The sequence below is a fragment of the Sciurus vulgaris genome, assembly GCF_902686455.1.
Source record: "Sciurus vulgaris genome assembly, chromosome: 6".
NCBI lineage: Eukaryota > Metazoa > Chordata > Mammalia > Rodentia > Sciuridae > Sciurus > Sciurus vulgaris.
The window spans coordinates 121,098,670-121,121,186 of NC_136466.1; the positions used below are offsets into that span (position 1 = coordinate 121,098,670).

The 22,517-nt window shown below is 33.9% G+C and overlaps 1 protein-coding gene across 1 annotated transcript in view; it reads right to left on the reverse strand.

Moving 5' to 3' along the window:
• Nucleotides 1–22,517, reverse strand: part of IPO11 (importin 11) — a 192,766-nt gene that overhangs the window by 65,409 nt on the left and 104,840 nt on the right. Inside the window, exons 22-23 of the mRNA XM_079144443.1 lie at nucleotides 13,244–13,323; nucleotides 12,761–12,841 (exon numbers count right to left, since the gene is read on the reverse strand). Coding sequence (XP_079000569.1) covers nucleotides 12,761–12,841; nucleotides 13,244–13,323 — 161 coding nt within the window. The remainder of the gene's footprint in view (nucleotides 1–12,760; nucleotides 12,842–13,243; nucleotides 13,324–22,517) is intronic.

Here is a 22,517-nt window from a genome sequence, read left to right on the forward strand (position 1 = left end):
AGAGAAATGCAAATCAAAACTACCCTAAGATTTCATCGCACCCCAATTAGAATGGTGATTATCAAGAACATAAGCAACAATAGGTGTTGGCGAGGATGTGGGGAAAAAGGTACACTCATACATTGCTGGTGGGGTTGCAAACTAGTGCAGCCACTCTGGATAGCAGTATGGAGATTCCTCAGAAAGCTTGGAATGGAACCACCATTTGACCCAGCTATCCCACTCCTTGGCCTATACCCAAAGGACTTAAATCAGCATACTACAGAGATACAGCCACGTCAATGTTCATAGCTGCTCAATTCACTATAGCCAGATTGTGGAACCAACCTAGATGCCCTTCAGTTGATGAATGGATAAAGAAACTGTGGCATATATACACAATGGAATATTACTCCGCCATGAGGAATGACAAAATTATGGCATTCGCAGGCAAATGGATGAAATTGGAGGATATCATGCTAAGTGAGATAAGCCAATCTCAAAAAACTAAAGGACGAATGATCTCGCTGATAAGCGGATGAGGACATATGGGGGGGTAGGAGGGGTTAGTGTTAGGGTTAGGGTTAGGTTTAGGGTTAGGGATAAGGAGGGTGGTAAGAATGGAGGAAGAAAGGAATGTATAGAGGGAAAAGAGGGGTGGGAGGGGAGGGGGGAAGGGAAAAAAATAACAGAATGAATCAAACAACACTGCCCTATGTAAATTTATGATTTTTAATTTAAAAAAAGTAATCAAAAAGAAAAAAAGAAAAGAAAAAAATAAATATGTTGGTTAAAAGACAAAAAAAAAAAAAAAAAAAAAAAAAAAGAAAATTTCCCAAACCTGAAGAATGAAATGGAAAGTCAAATACAAGAGGCTTACAGAACACCAATGCACAAAATCACAACAGATCCACACCAAGGCACATTATAATGAAAATGCCTAACATTCAAAATAAAAATAGGATTTTGAAGGCTTCAAGAGAAAAGCATCAGATTACATATAGGGGGAAACCAATATGGATATCAACAGATTTCTAAGCCCAAACTCTAAAAGCTAGAAGGGCCTGGAACAACATATTTCAAGTTCTGAAAGAACATGGTTGCCAGCCAAGAATCCTATACCAGCAAAACTTACCTTCATATTTGAAGATGAAATAAAATCCTTCCATGATAAACAAAAACTAAAGAATTTACAAATAGAAAGCCTGCACTACAGAATATTCTCAACAAAATAGTGCACAAGGAGAAAATAAAAACAACAATGTAGGTCAGCAAAGAGAGGAACTACCTTAACGGAAAATCCATTCAAAGGAGAAACCAAGCCAAGTTAAAAAACCAAAAATAAGCCCAAATAACTGGGAATACAAATCATATCTCAATAATAACCCTGAATGTCAATAGCCTAAACTCATCAATCAAAAGACATAGACTGGCAGAATGGATTAAAAAGAAAGACCCAACAATATGCTGCCTACAAGAGATTCATCTCATAGAAAAAGACATCCACACACTAAAGGTGAAAGGATGGGAAAAAATCTACCATGCACATGGACTCAGTAAAAAAGCAGGGGTTTCCATCCTTATTTCAGATAAAGTGGACTTCAAGCTAAAGTTAGTCAGAAGAGATAAAGAAGGACATTTCATACTGCTTAAGGGAACCATAAATCAGGAAGACATAAAGATTGTAAATATTTATGCCCCAAACAATGGTGCACCCTATACATCAAACAAATCCTTCTCAATTCCAGGAATCAAACAAACCACAACACAATAATTCTGGGTGACTTTAACATACCGCTGTCACCACTGGATAGATCTTCCAAACAAAAACTAAACAAAGAAACAATAGAACTCAATAACACAATCAATAACCTAGACTTAACAGACATGTACAGAATAGTCCATCCATCAATGAGCGGATTCACTGTCTTCTCAGCAGCACATGGAACCTTCTCAAAAATAGACCATATGTTATGCCACAAAGCAGCCCTCAGGAAATGCAAAAAAATAGAGATACTGCCTTGTGTTCGATCAGATCATAATGGAATGAAATTAGAAATCAATGACAAAATAAAAAAACAGAAGTTACTCCAACACCTGGAGACTAAATAATATGATACTGAATGAAGCATGGATAACAGAAAACATCAGGGAGGAGATTAAAAAATTCTTAGAGGTAAATGAGAACGACAATACAACATATCAAAATCTCTGGGACACTATGAAAGTAGTCCTAAGAGGAAAATTCATTGCATGGAGCACATTCAAGAAAAGAATAAAAAGTCAGCAACTTAATGACCTAACATTACAGTTCAAAGCCCTAGAAAAAGAAGAACAGAACAACACCAAAAGTAGTACAAGACAGGAAGTAATTAAATCGGTGCTGAAATCAATGAAATTGAAACAAAAGAAACAATTCAAAAAATTGTCAAAACAAAAAGTTGGTTCTTTGAAAAAGTAAACAAAATAGAAAAACCCTTAGCCACACTAACAAAGAGGAGAGAGAAAACTCAAATTACTAAAATTTGTGATGAAAAGGGGGAAATATGACAACACCATTGAAATACATAACATAATGAGAAGCTACTTTGAAAATCTATATTCCAACCAAACAGAAAATACCAAAGACATCGACAAATTTCTAGAGATATATGATCCTCCCAAACTGAACCAGGAGGACATACACAATTTAAACAGATCAATATCAAGCAATGAAATAGAAGAAGCCATTAAAAGCCTATCAACCAAGAAAAGCCCAGGACCAGATGGATTCTCAATCAAGTTCTACAAAACCTTCAAAGAAGAACTCATTCCTATACTTCCCAAAGTATTCCAGGAAATAGAAAAGGAGGGAACCCTACCGAACTCATTCTGCGAAGCTAATATCACCCTCATACCCAAACCAGGCAAAGACACATAAAGGAAAGAAAATTTTAGACCAATATCCTTGATGAATATAGACACAAAGACCCTTAACAAAATCCTTGCAAACTGTATCCAAAAGTATATTAAGAAGATAGTGCACCACGATCAAGTGGGGTTCATATGAGGAATGCAAGGTTGGTTCACCATCCATAAATCAATAAATGTAATCCATGTCAATAGACTTAAGGATAAGAATCATATGGTTATTTCAATTGTCGCAGAAAAAGCATTCAACAAAATACAAAACTCCTTCATTCTCAAAACACCAGAAAAAAATAGGGACAGTAGGAACATAGATGAACATTGTAAAGGCTATTTATGCTAAGCCCATGGCCAACATCATTCTTAATGGAGAAAAACTGAAAGCATTCCCTTTAAAAACGGGAACAAGACAGGGATGCCCTCTTTCACAACTTCTATTCAACATCGTACTTGAAATACTAGCCAGAGCAATTAGACAGACTAAAGAAATTAAAGGGATATGAATAGGAAAAGAGAAACTCAAGCTGTCACTATTTGCTGATGACATGATTCTCTATTTAGAGGATCCAAAAAGTCCTCCAGAAAACTTCTAGACCTAATAAATGAATTCAGCAAAATAGCAGGATATAAAATCGACACAAATAAATCTAAAGCATTTATATACATAAACGATGAAACATCTGAAAGGGAAATGAGGGAAACAACTCCATTCGCAATAGCCTCAGAAAAAAAAATAATAAAATACTTGGGAATCAATCTAATCAAAGAGGTGAAAGATCTCTACAATGAAAACTACAAAACATTGAAGAAAGAATTTGAGGAAGACCTCAGAAGATGGAAAGATCTCCCATGTTCTCAGATAAGCAGAATTAATATTATCAAAAGGGCCAAACTTCCCAAGGCGCTATACAGATTTAATGCAATTCCAATGAAAATCCCTGTGACATTTCTCATAGAAACACACAAAACAATCATGAAATTCATCTGGAAGAACAAAAGACCCAGAATAGCCAAAGCAATCCTGGGCAGGAAGAGTGATGCAGGAGGTATCACTATAACAGACCTTAAACTCTACCATACAGACCTTAAACTCTGCTATAGAGCAATAGTAACAAAAATGGCATGGTACTGGGACCAAAACAGACAGATAGATCAATGGTACAAGATAGAAGACACAGAGACATACCCACATAAGTACAGTAACCTCATACTAGACAACGGTGCCAAAAATTTACAATGGAGAAAAGATAGCCTGTTCAACAAATGGTGCTGGGAAAACTGGAAATCCATATGCAGTAAAATGAAATTAAACCCCTATCTCTCACCCTGTACAAAACTCAACTCAAAATGGATCAAAGATCTAGGAATTAGACCTGAAACCCTTCACCAAATAGAAGAAAAAGTAGGCCTGAATCTCTATCACTTTGGCTTAGGACCAGACTTCTTTAACAAGACCCCCATAGTGCAAGAAATAAAAGCAAGAATCAATGAATGGGACAGATTCAAACTAAAAAGCTTTTTCTCAGCACAGAAAACAATTAACGTGAAAATATTCTCTCTACAGAGTGGGAGAAATATTTTCCACACACACTTCAGACAGAGCACTCATCTCCAAAGTTCATAAAGAACTTAAAAAACTTTACACCCAAAATACAAAGAACCCAATTAATAAATGGGCTAAGGAAATGGGCAGACACTTCACAGAAGATATACAGGTGATCAACAAATATATGAAAAAGTGCTCATCATCCCTAGTATTAGAGAAATGCAAATTAAAACCACCCTAAGATTTCATCTAACTCTAACGAGAATGGCTATTATCAAGAACACAAGCCATAATAAGTGTTGGTGTGGATGTGGGGAAAAAGGCACACTCTTACATTGCTGGTGGAGTTGCAAATTGGTGTAGCCACTCTGGAAAGCAGTATGGAGATTCCTCAGAAAACTTGGAATGGACCCACCATTTGACCCGGCTATCCCACTCCTCGGTTTATACCCAAAAGACTTAAAATCAGCATACTATAGTGAAGCAGCCACATCAATGTTTACAGCTGCTCAATTTACAATAGGTAGATTGTGGAACCAACCTAGATGCCCTTCAATTGATGAATGGATAAAGAAACTGTGGTATATATACACAATGGAATATTACTCACAGAGAAAAATAAAATTATGGCATTTGCTGGTAAATGAATGAATTTGGAAAATATCATGCTAAGTGAAATAGGCCAAGCCCCAAAAAACCAAAGGCCGAATGTCTTCTCCGATAGGTGGATGATGATATATACTGGGGGGGGGGGGGGGAGGGGGGATGATGGAACTTTGGACGGCGTAGAGGAAAAAGGGGTAGGAAAGGGTGGGGATGGAAAAACAGTAGAATGAAACAGACAGTATTACCCTATATAAATGTATGATTACATGAATGGTGTGAATCTACATTGTGCACAACCATAGAAATGAAAAGTTGTACCCCATTTGGGTACAATGAATCAAAATGTGTTTGTAAAAATAAAAAATATTTTAATTAAAAAAATAAAATAAAATAAATAAATAAATAAATAAAAATGGGGCTCGAACAGTACTACCATCATATGCTTATGAGAGGATTAAATGAACTCTACATATTATGTTCTTAGAAACATGCAGCATATAGTAAATAATGACAATAGCTATTATAATTAGTAGAGAATAAATGACATCGTAAAAATATTTGTGTCATCTTAGGCCACAGAGAATGAACAATAATGCATTAATGTTAGATATGATATGAAAGAAATTAGAATTTCAAAACTCAAAGTGATATCTCCACATATTTCAAATTAAAAAACTACTAACAATTTAAAGTATTTTTAGAGTATAATTGTACTCATCTAGATAACTTATTTCAAGTCACAGAATAAGGTCTATTTTTGCTTTTAAACCATTTGCTCCTAAGCAGGCATACTGATCTCTCTATTCAATTTTCCTAATATTGTAATTTTCTGCTTCAAAGAACAAAGATGTTTCCTGCAGGTAGTGTCAGGAATTAGTCTAACAGTGACATTTAGTAAAAAAAATATTAAGAATGTTATATAGTATACTATATTAAGAAACAGTATCTGAAAAATACTAAAAATGAAAATAATGAACTAATACTAAAAACTATTATAGCTACACTAGAACTCTGAGAACAGGGAAAACTCAAAAAATTTGAGCATTTTTTTCAACCTTCAGACATTGTCATAAAATAAATGTGACATTGTCTTAAAATATTCCTTTACATAAGAAAAACACAAAATTTGTGATAACTAGTATATTCCTAGTATCCATTTATTAAAAAAACAAAATCCAGTTTGAGATTTCAAGTCAAACATATGATTTTACGTATAGCAATAAAAATATAAAAATACTGTCAAACACATTATCAGATCTCAATTTTTAATTCAAGTATTTGTACCCTATTAATGACCTAACTGTTGCCATACTTAAAGAGAAACCAGCTTAATCTGAAACCTATGTTAAATGTTACAAATACCTTAATATGTATTTGGATGGTAACTCATTGTGCTGAATCATGCAAGCAAAAAATGTTAGATATGCTTGAACAATATAGAGTAATATCACCATCTCCACTTCAAAGGAAAGGGTACTGTGGCCCACACCTGTAATCCCAGTGGCTTGGGAGGCTGAGGCAGGAGGATCCTGAGTTTCAAAGCCAGCCTCAGCAACGGTAAGGAACAAGCAACTCAGTGAGACCCTGTTTCTAAAGAAAATACAAAATAGGATTGGGGATGTGGCTTAGAGGTTGAGTGCCTCTGAGTTCAATGCCAGATTACCCCCCACCACCCCCCCCCCAAAAAAAAAGGAAAAGGGAAAAGATATGAATTAAAATTACAATGGTAGTGCACAGTATATAAGTTTGGAATTTTCCATAATAAAAAATATTTTCAGCCAGTCACAGAGGTATATACCTGTAATCCCAGAGAACTGGGAGGCTGAGGTAGGAGAATTACAAATACAAAGCCAGCCTCAGCAAATCAGTGAGACCCTGACTCAAAATAAAAAAATAAAAATGGCTGGGGATTGGCTCTGTGGTTAAGCACTCCTGGGTTCAATCCACAGTACCTGTCCCCCGCCCCCTTAAAAAAATTGAAATATTGCATTACTCTGAAAGGGAAGAAATACAATTAATTTTAATTGCATCAACTGAGATGTGTAATTTTTTGTTGTTGTTTTGTTTTTTATGGTCCCAGAGATTGAACCCAGGGGCACTTGCTAATTTGCTTAGGGCCTTGCTAAGTTGCTGAGGTTGACTTTGAACTTGCAATCCTCCTGCCTCAGCCTCCTGAGTCACTGGGATAATTAGCTATTGTCATTGTATAAATCATATGCTTAGTTTTAAAAGTAAACTTAATAGTCTTTATTTAAGCATTTATTTAGAAGAAATGGTAAAAAAAAAAAAAAAAAATGAGGTAGAACAACTTGGTTTGCCTTGTTTTTTTAACAGCCAAAGATCTAGCAACCAAATAAATTTGTCTACTCGTATATAGCCTATTTTCCTCAGAGGCAGGCTACAAAATTACATAAAAATAGCCAACACTTATATTAGATCATTACACACTAGGCATTGTTATAAGTGCTTTATATACATAAGGTTGAGTTATCCTCACACCAACCCTAAGAAATAGGTGAAGTTATTATCCCTATTTTAGAGATGAAAAGTGAGAGTAACATGTCCACATCGCACAGCTATGAAGTAGTCAAACCAACGTTCTAACTTGCCAGTCTCTCTTCAACCCATAGTCTTGTATGCCATGCTACCCTCTCTCTATGTTATGGGTTAAAAGTGATAAACCATTTTAGTAAACAATATATCTAATGTTACTTGTAAATTTTGGAGCTATAAAAAGACTGTAAAATTAATATGGGCAAGGACTGACAGCTAAGTGCAGCACATCAGGGTTGAGGTATCCAGGGTCCCAATAAATCACATGCACAGATTCCTATTATTAACTCCTTCCCAGTCCACCTGAATATATTCTCATTCTTTAGTAAATTCCTTGCTCTAAAAAAGAAACAAAAAAATTAAGTCAAAATTAAGTCAAATGAAATTAATCCAAAGATATCCGCCATATACTTACTCTATTTACTGTCTTTATTTTGGTTTTAAATTTCTATTTGAATTTGAATGTAAAACAGTAAAAATAAAAGTTCTGAAGAATATATTTGATAAGTGGACTTCTGTGGAAAATCAACACTAACCAAAAACTGTTCTCCTTTATATAAACTAGAATCATACTCCATTCTTTTCTCTTTTTTAAACTGGGGATTAAAAATAAGGGTGCTTTACTACTGAGCTACATCCCCACCCCTTATCAATTTTTAATTTTGAGACAGGTTCTCCCTAAATTGCCTAGGCTGTCCTTGAACTTGTAATCCTCCTGCCTTGTCTCCAGAGTTGTTGGGATGACAGACATGCACCACTGTGGCTTGGCAAACCATCTTCCCTTCTATTGGGTCCCTTCATTTACAAAACCCACTCAGATCAAGTTTCCCTCAATGACTTCCCACACACAAAAGCCATTTTACTTTTTTAATAGGAAGTTTCTGTTATGAATTGAATTGTTTCCCCCCAAAAGGGTAGGCTGAAGCCCTAACCTCTGGTACCTGTGACTGTGACATTTGGAAAAAGAGTTTTTGCACATATAATCCCAGTAAATGAAGATATTAGGGTTGGCACTCAATTCATTCTAACTGGTATCCTTGTAAGAAAACAAACAGACAGAAGGGTGGAGAGATGTCATGTGAGGCAGAGACTGAAGTAAGTGATTCATGTACAAAGTCAAAGAACACCAAAATAATTGACAATGATCAGCAGGAACTAAGAGAGACTTGAAATTGATTTTCCCTGGGGCCTTTACAGAAAGCATGGCCCTATCAACAGCTTGATTTTGAATCATAAAATTAATAAAAATTACAGATAAATTTCTGATGTTTTAAACAACCAAAGTTGTGATACTTTGTTATATATCTCTAGGAAATCAATACAGTCCCTAATGATCTCAAGAACCTTCCTTTTCTCGACAATTTGTAAATTAATACTTCATTTAAACAGGCATGATAACTCCAGTTAACAGGCACTAAAAATGTTTTAAATAACACCATTACTCTTACCCTAAATAGACAATCCTAACAGTACTTTCTCTGGTCTTAGTCTTATTCACTTCTCTGTAGTATTACACATTTTATTAGTCTTAGTCACACTTCCTAGGGTTGCCTGAATTAGCAAATACTGTTTTTTTTTTTTTTTTTCTTTCTGGCAGTAATAACCCCTACACAGCTTTTAAAACTCAGCTCATATCTTTTTTTATTTTTAAAAATTTTTACAGACTGCATTTTGATTCATTGTACACGAATGGGGTACAACTTTTTGTTCCTATGGTTGTGCATGATGTATTCATACCATTCATGTAATCATACATGTACATAGGGTAATGATGTCTGTTTCATTCCACCATCTTTCATACCCCCGCACCCCCTCATTTGCCTCTACGTAATCTTAAGTTCCTCCATTCTTCTCTCATCCCCCACCCCTCACCCCCATTATGTATCATCATCCACTTATCAGGGAAAACATTCAGTCTTTGGTTTTTTGGAATTGGCTTACTTCAATTACCATGATATTCTCTAATTCCATCCATTTATCTGCAAATACCATAATATTATTCTTCTTTATGGCTGAATAATATTCCACCATGTATATATACCACAGCATCTTTACACATTCATCTGCTGAAGAGCATCTAGGTGGGTTCCACAATACAGTTACTATGAATTGAACAGTGATGTGGCAGCATTACTGTAATATACTAATTTTAAGTCCTTTGGGCATAAACTGAAGAGTGCGATAATTGGGTCAAAAGGTGGGTCCATTCCAAGTTTTCTGAGGAATCTCCATATTGCTTTCAAGAGTGGCTGCACCAATTTGCAACTCCACCAGCAATGTATGAGTGTGCCTTTTCCCCCACATCCATGCCAACATCTATTATTGTTTGTGTTCTTGATGATAGCCATTCTAATTGGAGTTAGATGAAATATTAGAGTTGTGTTAATATATATTTCTCTAATTACTAGAGATTGTTGAATACTTTTTCATATAGTTATTAATTGCCTGTATATATGGGTGAGAGATACAGGTTTAATTTCATTTTACAGTATATGGATTTCCAGTTTTCCCAGCACCATTTGTTGAACAGGCTATCTTTTCTCCATTGTACGTTTTTGGCTCCTTTGTCCAGTATGAGGTGACTATATTTTTGTGGGTTTGTCTCTGTGTCTTCTATTCTGTACCACTGGTCTGCCTGTCTATTTTGGTGCCAATACAATGCTGCTTTTGTTGTTATTGCTCTGTAGTATAGCTGAAGGTCTGGTATTGTGATACCTCCTGCTTCATTCTGCTCAGGACTGCTTTGCTATTCGAGGTCTCTTATTCTTCCAGATGAAGTTCACGATTGCTTTCTCTATTTCTATAAAGAATGTCATTGGGATTTTAATTGAAATTGCATTGAATCTGTATAGCACTTTTGATAGTATGGCTATTTTATTTTGACAATGTTAATTCTGCCTATCCAAGAACATGGGAGATCTTTCCATCTTCTAAGGTTTTCTTCAATTTCTTTTTTCAGTATTCTGTAGTTTTCACTGTTGAGGTCTTTCACCTCTTCTGTTAAATTGATTCCCAAGTATTTTTTTTTTTTCTTTTAAGCTATTGTGAATGGAGTGGTTTTCTTAATTTCTCTTTCAGAGGATTAATCACTTATGAATAGAAATGCATTAGACTTATACATATTGATTTTATATCCTGCTACTTTTCAGTTCACATCTTAAATCCCTCTTCCTAAAAACAGTTCTTTGCAAAATGCTGACTTAGATGATCACGTCTATATTCTCAGAGCAACATAAATGGTTACCAATGGTTCCTAGCAAGAAAAAAATACCTGAGAAACTTTTTAAAAAATTACATATTAATGTCCTGTGTTCTACCTAAATTTTCAAGAAGTTCATCAGATGATTTTGAGATGCTTCTGATTCAAATTCACTATTTATATAACACTGAATACTGAGTGGTTATTTCCTTGTCTCCTCTTCCCAAAAGACTGAAGGATTTAAGAGCAGAGATTAACATTTTCTTAGGCCTAGGCTTAGTAGAAAAGAGTACTAACAACCAAATACCAGAAGTTGGCAAACTTTGCTCATGGACCAAACTTCACTGCATGATTTTATAAACAAGGTATTACTGAGACATAGCCATGATCATTCATTTAAATATCATCTATGACTAAATTCATACTAACAGAGCAAGTTTGAATAACTGAGACAAAGATTATAAGGCTCACATAGACTCAAATACTTACTACCTGGTCCTTAATAGAAAACATTTGCTGATCCTTATTTATAGGATAAATGACTGAATAATTAGCAAAAGATACTGAATATAACCAATCTAAAAGTCAAATCAATCACCCGCAATTATGTATCTAGTTTTAAATGTGTACATGTGTGTGTGTCTTTGAAAAACAACTCATTAAATACTATAACACAGTAGTAGACTAAGTTCAGACTGATGATTCATGACTATATTCTTATTAAATGTGTAACATCTATCATCATACTGGTTAATATGAAATAAGACTTTACCAACTATACAAACTTTTACCCATTTATTCCAGAAAGCATACTTTGGATTTCTGCTGTAATTATTATGATCATTTAAATACATTTTCTACCATGAAACCCTCTGAGAAACCACCTTTTCATTTCACAGTAGGAAGTCAGTTTTGCAGATTTAAGATAATGCCATGGTTCTGACACCATAAATGCTACTATGTTATAATAGTTAACACTTGGTCTAACCAGAATTCAGTATTTTTGTTGTTGTTGTTATTGTGGATTGAATCCAGGAGTGCTTTACTTTACCACTGAGTTAAATTCACAGCCCTCATTATTTTTATTTATTTTGAGACAGGTTCTTGGCTACATTGCTTAGGGCCTCACTAGATTGTTGAGGCTAGTCTCAAAGTTGTGATCCTCCTGCCTCAGCCTCCTGAGTTGCTAATATTACAGGCATGAGCCATTCTCAGGGCCAGAATTCAACTCATATCTGACTTAGGACCAATTAAGAAATTAGAAATTCAACAGCTACACCTTCTCTCAAAGTCCACACATAAAGTATGTATGTGTAATACAAATGTGTAAAGATAAGTTTTAATAGTGATTCATGCATATATTTATGCTTACATGTAAATAAATTATATTTAACACAATATCTTTAACATATATATGTATATACTCTGTATATACATACATATACATATATGTGTGTATATATATATATATATATACACTCTGTATATGTATACTATATAAAGATAATATACAACTCTGAAGGTTTTGGTTTTTAATTATACACAATCCCAACAAACTTCGTACTCTAACTTCAACATCTAAGCCAAATTAAAACTATCAAAGTATACAGTGAAAAATCTGACCCCAAAGTAGGCAAACTGAAGATAGTCTTTAGACAACGTTGGTTTTTAAAACCTTGCTACACAAAATGAGTTCTCATAACAGGCAACATCCCAATCGGCTGAGATTGTTGGAAATCCAGAATTACATTTTAACAAGAATTCCAGTGATCATTCCATAGAAACTGGAGATTAAACCAATTGAATTTTGCTAAAATAAAATACCATATTCAGAATTACATCAACTCTTCTTGTCAACAACCACAACCAAATGAAGGTTCAACTTTGCAAAACATTCAGAGACATTCAATTAATCATTTTTTTAATGATTTTTTTAAAATCATCTGTTGATGATAAAAAGATGACAATACCTTGAGCACTTGCACTTGACCTTCTGTAGTAATTTCCTTTAAGAGCTCACAAAAGGACTGACAAAGACCCACTGCATATGTCTGAAATTCAATCAAAAGACAATATAAGAATACATCTCATATCAAAAAGGCACAAATTCAATGTTAGACTCATTATAATCTATTTGGGAAGTACATGCTAAAGGTCTAAGAATATGAAGTCTCAACTGGAAGTCTTAGAGTTAAGAAAAAAGATTATGTCTCACAAAAATAGTTTATTGATACACTGATTTTTATAGAAATGAGGATGTTTTATTTAAATAGCACATTTTCTGCATTAACAATGGAACTGCATGCATCACATCTTCCCTGCAGAGGGGAATGCTCACAGTGAATTTTTCCCTATTAAAACAACAAAATAATCTTAGATTTTGAAAGAGCACCTTCTACTTTCAAACAATAATAATAACTACTTAATTTCTTACAAACACTACTTCAACGTACCTGTAAAAATTCTGTTGATGATAAAAAGATATAGCCATTGATGATCTTAAAACAGGTTCTAAGATTTTCTGAACTTAGTTCTGCCAAAACAATAATTTCAAAAATAAAGAACAAATTAATTCATTGTTCAAATCAGTGTAAATAAAGCAATAAAAATACTAGAAAATCATTTGACCCAACCTTTCATTTCAGTCTACCTGGGTATACTTCACTGTCACCAAATATCCTATAAGTAATGAAAAAAAGTTCCCTACTATAATCCAAAAGTATTACATTTTGTTTGGGTATTCTCAATTCTTGGGCTTTGTTCTTCAAATCTGCTCCCCATAAAAACCGACATATAAAAAATGTTCTTAAAACATGCAATTTCCAGGATGATAAAGAAAAGATTTTAAAAAAAATTTTTTTTAATTTTAGCTATTTCTTTTCAAGTGCAAAGTAATAATTTTATTAAAACTGAATGGGACCAAATGATGATGCAATGTGATTTTATATCTTCCTACATACAATAATGATATAATAGAATATAGACTATATATGATTATACAAATCATGACTCCAAATTATCATCTATATCTAAAACATCATACTTTTGGTAACTATATCACTTCATGTACAATTTTTTTTCTGTCAAAATATATTTTCAATAGGCCCTTGGATTGAATTCTTCTCTTTTTTGGTACCCAGCATTGAACCCAAGGGCACTTAACCACAGATCCATATCCCTAGTCCTTTTGATATATATATATATATTTTCTTTTAATTTTGAGACAGGATCTTGCTAAGTTGCTGAGGCTAGCCTCAAACTCACAAACCTCCTGCTTCAGCCTCCCCAGTTGCTAGGATTATAAAGGCAATGTGCTACCTCACCTGGCCCTTGGGTTCTTAATAACTCACAGTCTAAGGAAAGTGAGAAGATATTCTATTCTGATATGAATTTTCCATTTATCTTCACAAAAAAATAAAAATTCTATACCTAGTTCAAAATGTTTTTTAAATTAATAGTTACTATACATCAGGATCTGACAGACTAGTTTTAAAAACAAGAACAGAGAGTGGTCATGGGAGGACTAACTTGTTTCTATGCTAACAAAAAGCATTAAAATATATTAACTGTCATCTAGTATTTTTTTTAATAATAGAAGACAAAAGTCTCAGGAAAAGAGAGGCCTCTATATTGGATAAAGTTATTCTTAAGAGAAATTCTCATTATCTTTTCTCTTTTCTCCTCCAAAACAAAGTCCAGTCTCCTTGACTGATGCACATTCTTTTACAGACCAATCATTAAGAGGAGACTGTGTGGCAAGTACTATGATAAGCAAGACATTAAAGATCTATACATAAGTGACAACTGAGAATGGCATCATGGGGAATTCCAGGTAATATAATTTTTAAATCACTGCCAACTACAATTTCATCAAAATCAATGGTGAAAAATATTTAATAAATAAAAATATTTAATATTTAAAATTATTTAATAATATTTAATGCAGACTAATTTTTAAAAATCACAGAATTCATGTCTTCCTATAGATAATTTTTAAACTCAGGGGTGAATCTATATAAATACCAGAATGATTATGCCACTTCATGCCTTCATTCTATTTTCCAAGCCTTCAACTATGCTCGGGATAGCTCTGAGTTGTTCTTCAGTATATTATCAACAGTAAATATTAAATAATGATGTCAAAATTAGTCCTGAAATTAATAAATTTATCTTTTTTAAGGAACTGAGTATAATTCGTTATATCTATGAGTCCCTAGTAAGAGTAAAGAAAAATCATTACCTGGTCTAAGTGCCAGAAGAACTGTATTTAAATCATGCAACGAACTTGTACTTACTTTTTGAAAGTTACTTTCAAACACCATGAGTAATTTACTTCAATGGTTCTTCATCAGGGGTTTTTGTGTCCCCCAAACACATATGGCAACATGTGAAAATATTTTTGACCGTCACTAGTGGCATCATAATTGTTAGAAACTAGAAATAATATTAAACATCCTACAAAGCATGGAAAAATCCCTCAAAATAATGATTTACCCAATCCAAAATGTCAGGAGAGTCAAGACTGAAAATCCCCGAGTTCAAACGTAAACATGTGCCCCATAAAAATATCTATCATACTCTGTAAATACATGGTTTATATTTATTTGTCTGATTATATTTTATAATCTGCTCCTCTTTTTTCTTTACTTTTTCCTTCTATTTTTAGTTCGTGTTTTCATTTTAGAATTTATGTATACCTTTAAATATATATAAGGAGGTAAGAAAGTAATTACTGAATCATGTTACAGAGATTTAATATGAATCTACTTAATGTTTAGCCATATAACTTTTAATGTTTTATTTTTGGAAATGCAACCTTTAACATTTTTTTTTTCTTGTATTTCAAATTCTGATAAAATTTGAAAACTAAAATGTATAAGACAGCTTAGTCTCTTCCAAGTTAGGTAGGAAGTTGCCATCAGAAGAAGTCATTCTAGGTACATTAGTTTGTCATTCAGAACATAAACAAGATGGGCCAGTCAGATGTTTACCTTTTATAATAAGTCTACGAAGTAAGTTAAAAGAAATATTAAGCAATTTAAAGGAAAAAAATAAGCCATTAGAACTAACTAAGTAAAATTACTTTTAAGTGTAGCATCTGAATTTCTCAAGTTCCACTTACATTTTGGGAAAATGACATAAAATGAATTTTAGCCTTGGATTCATTCATTATTAATGTTACCTAAAATTAATTAACTTAAACATCCTAAAGTGTTCAATATTATTGGTTTTATATAAGTGAAATATAGTGAGAGGAAAAGCAGAATTGAGAGGTGGGTAACAAAATAAATGCTGTAAGACTTAATATTGAGACAAGGAGAGATTGGAAGATAGAAAACCAGGGTAGAAAACAAACCCAGAGTCCCCTAACCCCCAACTTAAAGCCTGAGGATGAGAAGGGGGAAGAGGCAACAAAGAGAAAGGTGGGGGGAGCAGACATTCTCTTAAGTTCACCCACTTAAAAACTACGGGAAAGACTGACAAGGCTTAAAGCATGACAGCAACAGAAGGCTCCTGAAAACAGCACAAACAGCTTAAAACCAAATTGTGACAAGAAAGTTGAGCCCAGGGTTCACTGGCATCTTGTGGCACATGCCTCCATGGGACCAGTCACCCTCTTAACTGTCTTTTCAAACCCAGACACAAATTAAACCAGAGGGAAGTCCCCTGCAGTGGGACCTCTTAAAGATGAAATCCTGCTAGTAAGAACTTCTAAAAGAACCACTACTATCTGTGAATCACTGAAACCCGTTCTCCCTTTGGCTCTCCATGAACAAGCGGAATGAATGGGCTGGTGCGGACCAGTGCACAGGAAGTTTACTTAATCCTGCTCAGTTCTGCAGTCCAGGTAAGGATTTGGACAACCATGAAGCAGCTTTGGTCCTAAACAAAAGAAAGCAGACTCAGTATTTCCTGTCGCCCCCCCCCCCCCCACCACTGACACTGAGGGTGTGTGTGTGGGGGGGGGACACATTGGAAGCCTAAGGACAGTCCCCAGGATTCCAGAGCCATACTAGAGGGAAGCTGCATGAAAATCCAGCAACATAGAGACTCAGGGGGAAATTAGCAAAGGTTATGGGCAGAAAGGAACTGATACCAGCATTAACAGGTATACAGCCTAAACCATGATCACAAGTGGCAAGTGACAGGGAACTGTTTGGATACTTAAGGTACCTTGCATCAGACTTAGTAAGCAAAAGGAATCAACGTCCACCATTTACAACCTGGGGCAGTGGAAACTAGAGTCCGGGTGAATCAATGGAGACCCTGCACTACAATACCTCAGAGAGCAGCATCTGCTGGGGAATACTTCTGTATCACAGATCACCCATGGAAAAATCTACCACCAGAGTTCCTGCACTCACAGTCAGCCACCAGGATACTCACTATGGAGAAAAGGTTCCAGTGTAGGGGAGGCACTTCAGAGCCTGCATCCTGAAATACTGCTGCAATAGAATCAGTCAGCCCACAACAATGTACTAGCCAGGGCAGTCAGGCTGGGATAACATTATAAGGCCAAATTTAAGATTCATTGGCATAGATGAAAGTTCTGAAATACAAACTAAAGGAATGCATAATCTTTTCAATGAAATAGGAATGAAATGGAAAGTCAAACACAGAAGACATATAGGACACCAAATACACAAAATCACAACAGATCCATTCCAAGACACATTATTATGAAAATGTCTAACATACAAAATAAGGATAGAATTTTAAAAGCCTCAAGAGAAAAACATTATGGTCACATTTAGAGGTTAACTAATTTGTTTTTCAACACATTTCTCAACTCAGACACTAAAAAAGAAAACAAAATGTTATATATATGTATATTTTTTTCTTTCAAAACCTGATGTATATATGAATGTCAACCAAGAATATTATACCCAACAAAATTGTTAGAACTGAAGTTGAAATAAACACTTTTTCATGATAAACAAAAGATAATAGAATTCATAACTAGAAAGCCTGTACTACAAAACATACTAAATATTTTATGAAGTGAAAAATAAAAATGGAAATAAGTGTAGAGGAATTACACTACAAAAACAGTCCATCAAAGGAGAATCAAACCCAATTTAAACACTAGAAATAAATCACAATGGCAGGAAATAAAAATCATCTCTCAACAATATTGAATATAAATGGTCTAAACTCTTCAATCAAAAGATGTAGGTTGGCAGATTGGATTGAAAAACAAGACCCAATGATATGCTGTCTGCAAGAGACCTCATAGAAAAAGACATACACAAACTGAAGGTAAAAGGATGGAAAAAAAACAGCATTCACATAACATGAATCTTGAAAATAAGCAGGTGTTACTATTCTCATATTAGATAAAGTGGAAATCAAGCCAAAATAAATCAGGACAAAGAAGGTCATATCATTTTCCCTAAGGGAATTGTACATTAACAAGATAGAATGATCATAAATATTTATGCCCTAAACACTGGAGCATCTTTGTATATTAAACAAACTCACTCAATATTAAGAATCAAACAGACCACAATACAATGATACTGGATGATGTTAAAACACCTCTCTCATTACTGGATATATCATTCAAACAAAAACTAAGTAAATATACTACAGAACAAAAATTACAATTAAGAATTTGAACCTTATAGACATCTATAAAATTTTTAATACATCAATGAATGAATTCACTTACTTTCCTCTCAGCAATACATGGAACATTTTCTAAAACAGACCATATTTTAGGTCATAAAGAAAAATTTAGCAAATACATAAAACAGGGATAATACTTTGCATTGTATCAGATCATAATGGAATGAAATTAAAAATCAATGACAAGATAGAAAATAGAAAACACTCTTAATACTCGGAGATTAAGTAATGCATTTTTGAATGAGGAAGGGATAGCAGAAAAAAATCAAGGGAGAAATAACAAAAATACTTAGAGGTAAATGAGAATAGTGATACAATATACCAAAATCTCTGGGATGATATGAAGGCTGTTCCAAGGGGAAAGTTCACAACACGAAGCTCATACATTAAAAGAAGAGAAAAACACCATATAAATATTATAACATTATATCTCAAGGCCCTAGAAAAAGAAGAACAAATCAACATCAAATTAGTAGAAGGAAAGAATTAAAATCATAGCCAAAATCGGTGAAATTGAGATTTAAAAAAAAAAAAAAAAAAACTACAAAAGATCAACAAAACTAAGAGTTGGTTTTTTGAAAGGATAAGCAATGTTGATAAACCCTTAGCAAAACTAACGAAAAGAAAAAAGATAAAAACTAAAATTTTCAAAGTCTGAGATGAAAAAGGACACATCACCACATATACTACTGAAATCCAGAGGATCATTGGAAACTACTTTGAAAATTTATACTCCAATGAGCAAGAAAATCTTGAGGATCTGGACAAATTCCTAGAGACATATGACCTACCCAAATTGAACCAGGGTTATACAGAAAACTTAAAACAGATCAATTTCAAGTAAAGAAATTGAACCTACAATCAAAAGCCTTCCAACAAAGAAAAGCCCAGGACAAGACCAGGTGGATTCTCAGCCGAGTTCTACCAGACCTTTTAAGAACTAATACCAATCTTCCTCAAATTATTCCACAAAATAGAAAAGGAGTGAACTCTGCTAAACTCATTCTATGAAGGAGGTGACTCTGCCAGTGTCACCCTGATACCAAAACTAGAGAAAAGACACGTCAAGGAAAGAAAACTTTGGACCAATACCCTTGGATGAACATAGATGCAAAAATTCTTAATAAGATATATTGGTAAACCACATGCAAAAACATTAAAAGACAGTACACCATGATCAAGTGAGTTTTATCCCAGAGATGCAAGGTTGGTTCAACATACGGAAATCAATAAATGTAACTCACCATATAAAGATTTAAAAATAAAAATCACATAATTATCACAACAGATGCAGAAAAAGCATTTGACAGTACAAAACCTATTCATATTTAAAACACTAGAAAAACTAGATATAGAATAAACTTACCTCAACATTGTAAAGGCAAACAAACCCAAGGTCAACATTACTCTGAATGAAGAAAAGTTGAAGGTATTTCCTTTAAAAACAGGAACAAGACAAAGATGCTTACTTTTACCACTCCTATTCAACATAGTCCTTGAAAATCTAGCCAGAGCAATCAGGTAAGAGAAAGAAATGAAAGGGATACAAATAGGAAAAGAAAAGTTCAAATTATCTGTCTGCCAACAACATGATCCTATATTTACGAAGACCCCCAAAATTCCACCAAAAGACTTCTAGAACTCATAAATGAATTTGTCAAAGCAGCAGGATTCAAAATCAAAACAATAAATCAATTGCGTTCCTATACTTCGATGATGAATTTGCTGAAAAAGAAATCAGGAAAACTATCCCACTCATAATAGCTTCCAACAATAAAATAAAATATGTGGCAATCAATTTAACAATAGAGGTAAAGGACCTACCTCTACAATGAAAACTACAGAACATTAACAAAAACAGCTAAGTACTGGCACCAAAACAGGCATGAAGATCAATGGAATAGAAGATACAGAGACAATCCTATATAGAGTTATTTCATACTAGACAAAGGCAGCAAAAACAAACACTGAAGAAAAGTTAGCCTCTTCAACAAATGGTGCTGGGAAATCTGGAAATCCACACATAGATTTAACTGCAATCTCTCATCCTGCAAAACTCAACTCAAAGTGGACCAAGGACCTAAGAATTAGACCAGAAACCCTGTACCAACCAGAAAAACATGTAGGCCCAACACTCCAACATGTTGGCTCAGGAACTAATTTCCTTAAAAGACTCCTAAAGTGCAAGAAGTAAAATTGAAGATCAATAAATTGGATGGCATCAAATTAAAAAGCTTCTTCGCAGTAAAGGGAACAATTAAGAGTCCAAAGAGAGAGTCTACAAAATGGGAACAATTCTTTATCACCTACTTCTTGGGTCATTAATATACAGGATATACAAAGAACTCAAAAAACTTAACACCAAAATCCCAAATAACACAATCAATAAATGGGCAAAGAAACTGAACAGACATTTGACAGAAGAACAAATACAAATGGTCAAAAATATATGAGAAAAATGTTCAACATCTCTAGCAATTAGAGAAATGCAAATTAAAACTACACTGAGATCTCATCTTACTCTAGTCAGAATAACAATTATCAAGAACACAAGTAAGAACAAATGTGGGTGATGATGTTGGGAGAAGGATATACTCATATATGCTGGTGGGACTATAAATTGGTACAAACACTCTGGAAAACTATATGGAGATTCCTCAGAAAACTAGGAATGGAACTGCCATATGACCCAGCTACCCGATTCCTCAGTATCTATGCAAAGGATTTAAAATCAGCATAATACAACGACATAGCCACATTACTGTTTATAGCAGCACAATTCACAATAGCTAAGCTTTATAGTCAACCTCGGTGGCCTTCAACAGATGAATGGCTAAAGATAATGTGGTATATATACACAGTGGAGTGTTAATCAGTCATAAAGAAGAATAACTCTATGGAGTCTGCAGGTAAGTGGATAGAACTTGAAATTATCATGCTAAGTGAAATCAGCCATTACCCAAAAGTCAAAGGTTTAATGTTTTCTCTGATATTTGGAAGCTAATTCAAAATGGGGGGGGGGGGGTAAGAAGTAAAATCAGAGTAATAGACAAAGGGATATTAAAGGAAGGAGAGAAGATGGGACTTGAAAGACTAGAGCAGGATGATCTCACATTTAAGGCCAGTCTCAACTTAGCAAGACCCTGTCTCAAAATAAAAAATAAAAAGGGCTGGGGATGTAGTTTAATGATGAAGCACCCCTGGGTTTAATTCCCAGTACCAAAAAATAAAATAAAATGAACTAAAATGAAATGAAATGGCTGGGCATGTAGCTCAGTAGTAGAATACACCTGGGGTCAATTCTTAGTACCAAAATAAAATAAAATAATAAATTTAAAAGAATGTATGTGCACTAAGTTAAATATTAATATTAATAATGGTGTAGAACTCAACCCAAAATAAAGCTAATAATGATGTTAAGACATACTGAATTTCAAGTTGGAATATGGAAATACACTCTTAATATTAAAAACTTTTATTATCTGTGGGAAAAAAAAGACATACTGAACTAGCACAGGTGTCATTTGTAAACAGAATTTCTTCAGATCATTGAGGACAAATACATAAACTACGATATATAAATACAGTATTTTTTGTTCTGGAAAATAAAAGAAATAATCCAATAGAATTCATATCACCTACACTTATTGATAGAATAGTAGCTGATATGTAACATAAGATTATTGATTTATTGTTATCAAAATACATGTTCAAGTTAGGAAAAGAATCTGGATCTCCTCTAAAAAGGCTAAGAGATTAACAGCCCACCTGTAGCATATTACCCTTCTCTTGTTTCATGTTTCAAAGATGTTGCTTAAAAACCACTAGGTTTCATTGCTATATAGCTCTTTCATGAGTAATACTTCAGTGCATACATATATAATTTCCTAATTTTAATATCAGTGATTCCTTAGCTAAAAGAGGCAAATAAATATAAAGTTCATTTTTAAAAAACTGCACAAAATTTCTTTGTAAAAAGAAGCTGGATAAAACCTTAGTATAACAGAAGGAGTTTTACTATATATTCTTTAAAAATTTTTTTCTGTTTTTTTGGTCCTACAGATCAAATCCAGGGTATAACACTTGCTAGGAAAGAAC